We start from the raw sequence: 12,676 nt of genomic DNA on the forward strand, positions 1-12,676 counted from the left end.
TGCTCCTTGCTCAGACAGTGAGTGGGCGCAGAGGGAGAGAGGCGAGAACGGGGAACCCCAGTGTGGCCTGGCCCAGTTCTCCTCCCAGCAGGCATTGGGGGGGGGATTTGCCTACCAAGGGCTGTGTTGGCCGGCCGGGCTCCCCCCTGCACAGGTGGGCAGGCAGTGCAGTGCAGCCCTGTTTGGCTCTGGTGGCAAGGGCTGGCGAGGTGGGCTCCATTCACCCTCTGTGCCCTGCCCCTGTTTGGTGTGTCTGCATGCGCCCCGGGTGCCGGCAAACGCCGCTACACCACTGCCCAAATCTGTCCTCAGCCTGCTTTCGTTTCCACCTGCCCTCCTCCCTGCTCTCCCCCCTCCTGTCAGTGAATAATTGATGGCCCTTTACGTCTCACTGGCTGTTGTTACAGCGAAATGCCTGTGGGATGCTTTGGAAGCTCCTGACGGTCTGGTTTCTAGCCAGACCCAAGTTCAAAACCATGCGGAGGGAAGGACGTTTCTCTCCATGGAAACCGAGGCTTCTGTTTTCTCCAGGAGGTTGACAGAGCAGCTCCCAGGGATTCTTGAGCGGCTAAGGGAGACTCCTCTGCCACCAGGGTTGCCTGCCTGCCTGCCTTCCCAGACAGTGCCAAGCCCAGGCTCCTCCAGGGGTGCCTGGGGTGGGGGAGGAGATATATTCAGGAAGAACCCCCCACTTCAGAAGCCTGAGTGCTGGTTGGTGGATTATTCTGGGAGCCCTTGAGATCCTTGGGTGGTGATTGGTGGGGCTGCCTCCGAGGGAGGGCCCATTGTCCTGCTATAGGATTTTTCTGTGGGCTGCTGGCGCTTGTATAAGCTCATTGTTCGTCAGAGTCAAAAGAGGTTTTTGTCTCCCTGCTGGTGACGGGGTAGGAGGAGGAACGCCTTGCCCCACACCCACATAGATAATTCCACTTTCCGCTTTAGATGGCCTGTGCTTCCCTCCTCATCTGCCCACCCCACTCCCTTTCATTCAAGCAAGACCCCTAAAGTGGGCCACTTCCCCATTGCCCTGGCTGTCAGGGAGCAGGTGCTGGAGATCACGACACCCCCCCCCCAGTCCATCCCTACTGATCTCTGCAAATCCTGCACTGCAGCAACGAGGATAAGCCAGCTGCCTCCTCCTCCAAAGGCAAAACCCGCTCCCAAATTAGTCTGCAAAACAAGCGGCTGGTGTCCTTCTGCCCTCTGCCCCAAGAGCCATTTTGCTCTGTCCCCTTGACATTTTCTGCCTTGCAGAGACAGGGCAACAAGACTGCAGTGGGGGGGCCAGCACTAGCTGCCTCCCCCCCCCCCGCCCCGCATTAGTCAGGTTGGATTTTTATAGCTGACATGTGCCATGGGCTTGAATCATAGAATTGTTGAGTTCAAAGGGAACCCAAGGGTCATCTAGTCTAACACCCTGCAATTCAGGAATCTCAGCTACATCAGACACGACAGGTGGCCATCCAACCTCTGCTTAAAAACCTCCAAGGAAGGAGAGAAGGAGAGTCCACCAATTCTAATGGGAGTCTGTTCCACTGTTGGACAGCTCTTCCTGATATTTAGTTTGAATCTCCTTTGAAGCCATTGGTTCAGGCCTTAGCCTCCAGGTGACATCCTCCAAGTGCCAGCCCTTGAGATATTTGAAGATGACTCTCATATTGCCGCTCGGTCTCTTCTTTTCCAGGCTAATGTCCAATTCCCTCAACCGTTCCTCATAAGGCTTGGTTTCCAGACCCCTCATCCTGTGTTAAGCCTCCCATCAAAGCTGTGCAGGTGTCTCTGGTGTTAAAGGCAGCACTCCCAGCACAAGTGTGGTCTCTCTTCTCCTGACTGTCTTTCTGTCTGTCTCTTCCCCACCCGCCAAATCACTGTCCCTTAGAAGATGCATTCATTCCCCAAGTGGCAGCAGCCTATCAGGGCTTGGAGCCTGTGGCGAAACTGAAAGAAGGACCTGGCCTGTCTGTGGTTTTGGCAGCACCCCAAAGTTGGATTTTTGCACATGGGTGTACAGCCCACAGAAATGTGGGCTGCTCTCAGCCCAGTATACCTGAAGGAGCATCTCCACCCACATCGTTCTGCCCGAACGCTGAGGTCCAGCGCCGAGGGCCTTCTGGCGGTTCCCTCATTGTGAGAAGCAAAGCTACAGGGAACCAGGCAGAGGGCCTTCTCGGTAGTGGCCCCCACCCTGTGGAACGCCCTCCCATCAGATGTCAAAGAGATAAACAACTACCTAACATTTAGAAGACATCTGAAGGCAGCCCTGTTCAGGGAAGTTTTTAATGTGTGACATTCTAATGTATTTTTAATCTTTGTTGGAAGCCGCCCAGAGTGGCTGGGGAAACCCAGCCAGATGGGTGGGGTACAAATAAATTATTATTATTATTATTATTATTATTATTATTATTATTATTACTACTACTATTATGGTTGTCAGTGCAGATGGCCAGCATGGTGCCATTCCGCTCCTGACCACACGTGGAACAGGCTTGTGGCTTCTTCCTTGCAGGCTTGTGGTGCTCCTCAGCCCACCCTGAGTCTGGCTTCAATTCCTCTTCCCCACACTCCTGTGCCGTCACCAGCTGTTCTTTGCCCAGGACCACCTCACCTGCTTCCCTCCCTCCCTTTCTCTGCGCAGGTGTGGGCGAACAGTGGTAACTCCACCATGTAGACAGTTGATAAGCCAGTCTCCAGTCGTGGTCTGGCAAGCAGTGATGGGGAGAATTCGTACTGCACCAGAAAAGGAGGCCGAAGAGGTGGAATTAATTCCCCTCCCCACTTGTCAGTGCAGGTGAACAACTGAGCCAGGTGGCTGTATGTAGACTGTGGGAGGTCCACTGGAGATGCCAGTTGCTGAGTCTGTGGAAAATCAGGGTTGCCCTCACTGTAATTTTAATATTTTTTATTAAATATTATTAAATGTTACCAAAAAATGAAAATAAATAAATATAAACAATACATAACCATACATAAAACATTTATCTACACAATTTTCCAACATGCAGACTAGAAAAGAAGACTATAAAAGAAAGAAACAAGAAAAAGAATGAAGAGAAAAAAATACTTTTTGTAATTGATTATTCCAAATTAATACTTCAAACATTACGATATATAAATCCTAGTTAAAATATTATAAAAGACTTCCACCTCATTCACCACACGCCTCTTGGTTATCTAATTCACCTTTACATCTGTTCTTCAGTCACTTCCTTTCCTTAAATTCTTTCATAGTCCATCTAATCTTTGTATTTTCTGTATTCTTCACAAGGTTAGGGTTGCCCTCACTGTTGCTTCTGAGGAGTCGTAGCTGTTGTACGGGGCCCTGTGATTTGGGCTTGGTAGGGATTAATGCTGGAGGAGACCGAAGGGAAGGACAAGGAGTCTGGCCCAAGCACATGTTCCAAGAGGATGCATGTCATGGGAGTCCCAGTGGTTGCTTCTGAATGAAAGAAAAAGCCACTTGCAGGTGGGGGAGAGGATTCTGCCCTTGACTTGGACGAGGAGGGGCTTTACAGTGGTGGGGGTGGGGATCTGGACTGCCACTCTGGTTTAAAATGCCCCTCCCCCACCATGCTATGTCTCTTCTTTACAAAAGGCCACTAGATGCTCCCTCTTTAATACGAGCACTTGGGACCTCTTGCAGTTCAGAGCAGACTGACATGACACAAATTTAATTCATGGAGTAAAATGCCAGGCGGTGAAGCGATGGCTGCTAGCATTGGTGGCTCTTAAAAGGTATTAGTCAAGTTCTCTCAGGATCGCCCTGTTGAGAGCTTCCAGGCTTGGCAGCCAATATTTTGAGGCACTCCTCCTCTATTTGACTGCTGGATACTGGGCGCATACAGCATGGGAAGGCGGATCATGCTCTGCTGATGAGCTTTCCAGAGGCATCTGGCTAGCAGCTGGTTGGAACAGGAAGCTGGTTTCGGTGGGACCCACCTCGGTCTGATCCAGCAGACAGACCCTCCTTATAATCTCAGCCCTTTGTAGCTGCTGCAGTTGAGCATAGGAAGCAACCCAGTATGATTGGTTAACTGGGATTTGCACAGGATATGGGACCTTTTTCAGTTCTGAGGCTGGATATATGAGGGAGAGGGTGGCAGTTCAGGCCCCAGCAATCCAGAATAATTAAGGCCGTCTTTAGAGTTCTTTGTGTTCACCATGGTTGGAGAAGGACTCAGTGCCTAATTCTTGAAGCCAGTGTGGTGTAGTGGTTAAGAGCGGTAGTCTCTAATCTGGGGAACCGGGTTCGCGTCTCCGCTCCTCCACATGCAGCTGCTGGGTGACCTTGGGCCAGTCACACTTCTGTGAAGTCTCTCAGCCCCACTCACCTCACAGAGTGTTTGTTGTGGGGGAGGAAGGGAAAGGAGAATGTTAGCCGCTTTGAGACTCCTTAAAGGGAGTGAAAGGCGGGATATCAAATCCAAACTCTTCTTCTTCTTCTTCTTCTTATGCCAATTAGCAAACATTCCTTATTTGGGGGAAGTTATTTAGGTTCGCTTGACCTGGTGGGCAGGAGTGACGTGTGCTTGGGTGCGCATATTGAAACGTTGCATTTTAAACCTGCACAGTTTCAGATGAGAAAGCCCAGATTCTGGCTTGGAACATAAGAGAGGTCCCACTGGATTTGGCCACAAGCCCGTCTCCTCCAGTCCTTACCAGATGCCTATGGAGAACCCATACGCAAGGCCTTAGTGCAGCAGCACCCCCACAACTTGTGGTTCCCAGCAACTAGCGTTCAGGGGCGTGCTGCCTCTGACGGTGTCGGTAAAACACCCCAGTTGTGGCCAGTAGCCATTGGCAGCCTTATCTTCTGTGAAATTGACTAACTGCCTTTTAAAGCCATCCAAGTTGGTGGCCCCCATCACATCTTGTGGGAGTGAGTTCCATAGTTCAGCTGTGCGCCGCGTGAAGCACTTTGTTTTGTCCGCCCTGCATCTTTCAACATTTACTTTCTTTGGATGCCCCCCTTAGGTTCTAGTACTTTTGGGGATGGGGGGGGGGGGAGAAATGTCTCTTTATCTACACCATTCATATTCTTACACACTTCTATCAGACTTTGCTCGCCTTTCTTCTAAACTACAAAGCCTCGATTGTCGCAACCATTTCCCCCAAGAGAGTTGCTTCCGTCCCTTGACCCCGTCGCTTGCCCTTTTCCAGCTCTCCTACATCCTTTTTGAGGTGAGGCAGCCATAACTCTATGGGGTATTCCAAGTGTGGTCTCACCACAGATTTGCATAACAGTGCTATAATCCTGACAGGTCCATCTTCAATCCCTTTCCTAATCATCCCCAACATGCAATTTGCCTTTTTCACACCTGCCACAGCAATAAATGTGAAAACTTAATTATAGCCTCCTCCATCCCCACAATGCTTTGGGGGCTAGTGGGAGGACTGTGGGTCTCATTTACCCCTTAGTATCTGTTTTCTTCCCCCTCTTTCTCTCTGTCTCTCTCACCCCCAACCCCCACTTCAAAGTATTAGATTGTACGCTCCCCAAGGCAGGGCCTTGACTTTTGCTTGTTGCTCTGTATATAACCCTATATAAAACGAATCATCCATGTACATTACTAGTGATATAGAAATAACAGCAGTGTATGGATGGAGTAAAGAGGCTGGTGTGGGGGGCGGGGGCAGGATCCTGCACAGGGATCTTTCAGTTCATTATCATTAATCCAGAAAAGCTCCTCTGCTCTTCTCCCCCCAGCCAGCCATGCCCTGGAAGGCTTGGAAGGTAAGGCATCTTTTTCATGGAGTCATAGCTGGAAGGGACCCTGAGGATAATCTAGTCCAGCCCCCTGCAATGCAGGAATGTTCACTTGTCCCACATGGGGATCGAACCTGCAACCTTGGCGTTATCAGCAGCACGCTCTAACCAGCTGAGTCCGACTTCAAGGGCAATTGGGGATGAGATCCTGCTCATTCCTTGGGCGGGGAAAGAAATTCCAGCAAGTTCAATCCTTGGTCTTTTTCTTTATCCTTTTCTGTGATCCTTGCCATTAGAAACAAGCCATCTCTACTTCCTCTGCTGACAGTGGAGAAAGGCAGCTCTGCAGGGAAAGGGGCCCGTTGAAACTTCTCTCTCCTGCCGGCCTGTGCTGCAGAGAGTGGATGGGACTAGATCAGCCTTTCACTGCCATGTGCTGTTGGCGCTCCAGCGGCAGCTCAGGGGCTGCTGCTAATCCCGGGAGAAGCCAAGGAGCAGGCAGCAAGGATGGTCCCGAGGCAGCACACACTTTCTCCCATTGGCCTTTGGGGAGGCCTGCCATTGGCCAGGCGCAGGAGGAGAGGCTCTGTTGCTGTGGCAATGCCTGCCTGGGCTCACTGCACAGCAGCCTGGTGCGCAGCTCGTGCCTCCATGGCCAGGAATAATTCTCCTTAATCCTTCAGAGAGGCATCATTGGATAAAGCTGGGAGCCTCCCTCCGGGAAGGAGCTGAGAACAGGGGGAGGGAAAGCCTCTCAAACTGCTAGGCTGGCTATTCCCCTCCCTCCTGCCCTCCTTCTCCTCTCCATTCACTGGCAGAGATCTGCCCCCATTACAGGAACTATGCTGGCGGGAGTGGGGAGATCCCACATGCCCAATGGATCTAGGCAGGCACCAGGCATAAATGGAAACGTGTGACAAAGTGCGTAGCAGTTCACACCATGCAAGAACTGGCAGAGAGGTGGAGAGACTAGGCCAGAGTACTGGCAAGGTGTATTCCGCCGATTTGACTCTCTTATGTTTCCCTGCAAGGCACATTGTGCACTGATGTTCCTGGCTAAGGAGGGATCTGACCGTGGATTTTTCATATGCAAGTGGGACTCTTCTCATGCCGATTCTCTTTCCAACCAGCTGTATCTTACAATGTATCTTACATGAAAATGTCCTCTTGTTTTCAGGATTTCTAAGAGGCTCTAGGGAGAAGGTGTCTTTATCCAAGAGTGGCTCAGAGGTCAAGCAGGCCATTGCAGTTATTTGGGACAGTGAAGGTGCTGAACTCTGCACCCCTGGATCTCCGGCAATATCTCTGGCAATGCCAGGGTGCTGATTGGATGCTTGTGCCCTCACCCAGTACTTTGAGTATCTGGCATACCCAGCTGCTGGCATACCCAGCTACCGAGAAAGTTGGAGAAGCCCAAATTCCTTCTCCAAAGAAAGCAGTGAAGGACCAGGGTGACAGTATGGCTTCGATCGTGGTCAGTAGCAACTCTTAATTGATAACAGAAGTTCAGGCTGTGTGGGACTTTAGTTCAGCTTTCCACAACCTGGTGCCTTCCAGATGTTTTGGACTACAACTCCCAGCACTCAAAACATGTTGAGGGAGCCGGACTGGGGAAGACTGGTCCAGTCTTTTTCTGCTTCTGCCATCTCCAGGCATGCAGTGTCTCTTCCGACCAGGCCTCCATACCCTCAACGGAAGCCGAAATGGTAGATATGCCTGCGAGGCAGCTTCCTGTGTTCCTGTGCATAATCAGATTGCCCTCCCTCTGCCTCGCCTTGCAGCCAGAGGTGGGAGGCATGAGAGGTGGAGTCATCACCCAGAGCGCATACTCAGAATTGCTTAGCCTAGTTTAGCTTGAGTACTCTTAAACTCGTGGTCCAAGGGCTTTCAGTGACGGACGGATGGCATAGGAATCCTCTCCCTGTCAGAAATGACTCTGGATAGGATACAAGGGCTTATGGTTGTGGCACCTGGGCAGATCAGGAGAGCTGGGCAGAGATGCCAGGGGTGAGAAGTGTGTTCATGGGGGGGGGGCAGCAGCAGCAGGGAGAAGGGGCTCCTGTCTGCCGCTTGCAGCGAGATCTTGATCACAGGGTGGTGCCACGGAGTGTTGTTTGTTGAGAAGGACGGAAGGGTCTTGGCGAGGGAAGCCATTCTGCAGCTTCCTTGTAGATTGCAGAGGAGGGCAGGCAGAAGGAAGGAGAGCAGCCACACCTCCCTGCTCCCCGCACCCCCCCAGCTCCCGTCTGTCACAAGGATGCGGGGCTTTCTCCACCAGCAGCCGCCTGACCCTGATTGTCCTGCCACCTGGGTGAGGAAGCCAGCAAGAGGAAGTTGGGGGCTGCCATCTGCAGCTCCTTTGTTCAGCATCCAGTGCTCAGCCTCTGCAGGAAGCAGCTTTCTGAGAGGCCTTTGCCCTCTCCCCGCCTCGCAGCACCTCGCGAATCCAAGGATTTGCTGCGGTGGCAGGCGGCATGGGCAGGCCGGCCAGGAGGCTTTGGTGGGGAAGGGTGTGTGTTGCAATGTGCCCCACAAGAGGCTGTGCCCTGAAACACGGCAGGCGGCTGCGTGCATGTGTAAAAAGAGGCTGCCCACTGGCACCTGACTTGGATCCTGGAGAAAGCAAGCACAGGATGAATGAGTGCATGGCGTGCTTGCTCCTTCTTCAGAGCTGCGCATGAGGGCAAGAGGTTGGGATGTCATCTCCCAGTTGAGCTGCAGTGGGAGGTGGAGGTGGTGAAGGCCATGCCCTTCTCTGGTGCCCAAAGTCACAGCCGTGGTTTGGGAAGAGGCAGCACAGTGCCATTGCTGAGGGGCTGCTTGGTGCCTAAGTGTGTAAGGAAGCAGAGCCTGCTGCCTGGCCCCTGCTCTCGTGCAGGCAGGGAGACCTGCTCTCTATGATGGATGCCAGGGCTGGAACAAATGTGTCTGAGGGGGGAAGGCAAGGCAAGGCACGTAGGCGATCTCCATGGGAACCAGGGGAGCAGCAGAGCCTGGCAACGGGGGGAGGGGGGAGGAGCGGGAGGTGGTACATCCGCAGGCTGGGTGGGGTGGGGTGGGAAAGATGGGAGATGGCAGACGCCGTTTGCCTTGCCCTCGTTCTGCAGGTGGCCGAGGGAGTGCTTTGCCCAGGGCCATGCGTTGGCAGGCTGGCTTTGTGACCAAGTCCATTGGCTCCCCTCTTGCTGGACCAGAGGAGCTCCTCCAGCATCAGGGGCAGACACACATGCTCAGGCGTTCTGTGGTCCTTGCTAAGTGGCAAGAGGCCAGTGCATTGTCGTTGCCTCTGCACCCTCAACACAAGGCGCCTGGATTCCGGTTTATTTCCAGTCCAGAGATGCGTTGAGGAAGGCAAGGGACGGGGTGGGCTTGCAGAGAAATGAAGGGCCACCCTCTGAATCTCTGCCCCCACAGCTAGTGCTGGGGACAATCCATTTTAAGAGTGCTGAAAGTGACTGCCGTGAGGCTTCCTATCCCACTGCGAAGGGGGGGAGACACACACATTCACTCCAGCACCTCTGGTCAAGCAGGTTTTCCAAGTTCTTGAAACAATAGCATAAACCTGCCAAACTGGTTTACTGAAGGCCAAAGAGGGCTGAGTGTACACACCGCAAGCAGCCATCCTTCTTCCTCTCTCTCGGCTTAAGGATCTTCTCACCAGTGTGTACGAAAGGCATCCTTTCAGAGCTGCCCACAGGGAGAGCTCTGACATTTGGCTCTCACCTTTTCCCCCTCCTGAGCTTTCACCCTCAGTTGGTTGGCATCTGTCTTTCTCAGGAGACAACGGAAGAGTGTGCCTCTGAGGGTGAAGCCGAACTGTTGGAGTTACAGCGCCTGCTGTGGCTGTAGACACTGATACAGGAGAGACATGTTTTGTTGCAGGTGGAGGCGCCTGGTTTTGCTGCCACAGGTGCACTATGTGTTTCTTCTCTCTGTGCTCCTGCCAGTGGTCATTCTTCCTCTGGTCACTGCTGTGGATATGCAGCCTGACTGTCCCCAGGCACTCTGGCCATTTGCAAGGGGTTAATGTTGACGGCTTTCATGTCATCCTCAGTAATCCTTTGGGAAATGGAAGTTCCTGAAAAAGAATTGCCCGGACTCCTTTGTGAGCTGCCGGTGTGATGATGCCCTCTAGATGCAACTCCCATCATCCCTGGCCACTGGCCGTGCTGCCTGGGGCTGATGGGAGTTGCAATCTAAAATATCTAGGGAGCCCCACACTGGCTGCCTCTGCGCCACTACATGATATTTCGTATAAAAAGGGAGCCTTGGGAGCCTGAAGGCAGGTGTACAAGACCTGGGTGAGGGGGGGGGCGGGGGGGACTGAGTCTCAGTGGCAGGGAACTAGCTGGCATGTAATTCTAAAGTACTATGGACATGCTATCTCAGTAATATTTGCCTGGTAAGAAATGCCAGTATTATCTCCACATTTGTTCATTTTAATATTTCTGCACCACCCTTCACCATACAGTCATAGGGCAGTTTGCAACATCTTAAAACATACAAATACATGCAAATACATATACATATACATCTCCAGTGAAAACATCAGTACAAAGTAAATGCAACATAAATGGAAGTAACATAAAATAGCAATGGCTAAAACAGCAACAAATCATGCACACCCTCACCCTCAGAAGAAGGTGGGCAAAAGAGGTTTGCTTTCCCCTTCTACAGTTTGGGAGCTACCACTGAGAAAGCCCTGCCCTGGGCCTCCGGGTGGCGTTGTTGGGGGTTTTTTGGGGAGGGGCTGATGTCGATGAGGGAAGAGTGAGATTGTGCCTTGGGTGACAATACCGCAGGAGCTGTCGCTGCCCCTTCCCCGCTGCAGACTGCAGATTTGGGGCCGCAACAGTAGCAGCATCTTGGGGTCTCTGGTCTTTCTGGTAATGGGGCCCCTTCCCTTCTCTTTGCAGACGATTCCTCCTCGGAGAGCTGCAGCGGGAACGGCTCCTCAACCCTGAACCCGTCCACCTCCAGCAGCACTCAGGGGGATGCCGCCTACCCAGAGATGAACGGGAATGGAGCTGCCGTTCCCATGGATTTCAGTGCCTCCTCTGAGGACCAGCCCATCAACCTGTGCGACAAGCTAGCACCTGCCCACGTCACCCCCTCCTACCAGTCGGACAGTTGCAGCGCCGATGGCCTGCGGAGCCGTGCAAAATATGGAGCCAAAAGCACAGCCGAGGTGTGTGTGTGTGTGTGTTTGTGTGTGTGGAAAGTGACGGTAGCAGCCAATGACATGGGGAAAGCCCCTGACATGTCCCTCCCCCTAACAGCCAATGGCAGTAGTGGAGTTTCCCGCTGGCTACAGGCACGGTGGCAGAGTCTAAAGAAGACCATGTGGAGGCTGAAGCGAGAGCAGATGACCCATCTAGGTAATAGGAGAAGATCAGTCACGTTGATAAGGAGGCCCTGTGGCCTAGCCTTGCGTTAAATTTAGAGCACTCCACGTTTTGTGTTCCTTCGCCACCGTAGTCCACCGACCAACTACACTCAGACCAGTGCCAGCAAATTTTCCTAAGCCAGGGGCCTTGCTCCTAGTCTTATCTCGGCCAGAAACATTTCCTTTTAGGGCAGAAAGGAAGCAGAGTCACCGGCCTTTGGGGGTCCTAGCCCAGTGGCCCTTCTTTCGTGTGGTTGGAGCTTCTCGCAGAAATAAATGCCCATTGGGAGCCCAAACAGCAGGGGAGCCCTATGGCGTCTGTAGAGAATGACCAGATGACCAGGGCATGGTGAGATGAATTCACCATCTGCTTCATGGACCTCACAGAAAGGGGATTTCCATGGGCAAGAGCTCTCGCCAAGGTTCTGGGGGATTCGCGGTTGCTGACCGCGTAAGAGCTGTTTGACAGTGGAATTTGCTGCCAAGGAGTGTGGCGGAGTCTCCTTCTTTGGAGGTCTTTAAGCAGAGGCTTGACAACCATATGTCAGGAGTGCTCTGATGGTGTTTTCTGCTTGGCAGGGGGTTGGACTCGATGGCCCTTGGGGTCTCTTCCAACTCTATGATTCTATGACCGGTCCTCATGGTGGTTGAACCTTTCTGTGGCTGCTTGGAACAAACAGCTGGGGGGGGGGGTGTGTTTCAATTTCCTGCTTTGCCTTGTGTGCTTCCTAGCACTGATAACAGAATGCTAGGCCTAAGTTGAATCCAGCACTGCTGTCCTCAAATCCCCAAGGTGGAAGAAGAGGACACTTCAGACTGACCCATATTTTGGGGTATTAGAGTTTCCCCCCCACAGACTTCTGCTGCACTTTCCTGCTTGTCAAAACAAAAAAAATTCCTTCCAGTAGCACCTTAAAGACCAACTAAGTCAGTCTTTAAGGTGCTACTGGAAGGAATTTTTTTGTTTTGACTATGGCAGACCAACACAGCTAACTATCTGTTTCCTGCTTGTGTGGGGGCACCTCAGTAAAGCCTCATCTTGCTGTTTATAGCAGAGTCCCCCCCCCCCCGGAGGCAGAGGACAAGAACAGTAGTCATAGTCAAATTCCTCAGTCAAGAGCTTCTTTATTTCTTGACTGGTTGCACAATCGTTTCAGTTCCTAATATATGCAAACTATTTACAGTGGTACCTTGGTTCTCAAACTTAATCCGTTCTGGAAGTCCGTTCCAAAACCAAGACACGCTTCCCCATAGAAAGTAATGCAAAATGGATTAATCTGTTCCAGACTTTTAAAAACAACCTCCAAAACAGCAATTTAACATGAATTTTCCTATCTAACGAGACCATTGATCCATAAAATGAAAGGAATAAACAATGTACTGCAGTCACACAATCAGTAGATGAACTGGGTTCCACACAGTCACACACCCCAAAAAAAAAAAGAAACAAGAGCCACAAAAACGCAAAATAAATAGCAAAAACAGACAGACCTCAGCGTAACACTCAAATTGGAGCACGTTTGACTTCCGAAAAAAAAATCGCAAACCGGAAAACTTACTTCTGGGTTTGCAGTGTTTGGGTTCCA

At 51.8% G+C, this 12,676-nt stretch overlaps 1 protein-coding gene across 6 annotated transcripts in view; it reads left to right on the forward strand.

Moving 5' to 3' along the window:
* NOL4L (nucleolar protein 4 like) overlaps positions 1-12,676 on the forward strand; it is a gene marked incomplete at its 5' end in the record, with an annotated part of 134,794 nt that overhangs the window by 115,752 nt on the left and 6,366 nt on the right. For all 6 annotated transcript variants that reach the window (XM_081916827.1, XM_081916828.1, XM_081916829.1 and 3 more), the window contains one exon: positions 10,621-10,892. In XM_081916827.1, the coding sequence (XP_081772953.1) occupies positions 10,621-10,892 (272 nt within the window). The remainder of the gene's footprint in view (positions 1-10,620; positions 10,893-12,676) is intronic.

This window comes from Podarcis melisellensis (assembly GCF_964234715.1).
Source record: "Podarcis melisellensis genome assembly, chromosome: 6".
In the NCBI taxonomy this organism is placed as follows: domain Eukaryota; kingdom Metazoa; phylum Chordata; class Lepidosauria; order Squamata; family Lacertidae; genus Podarcis; species Podarcis melisellensis.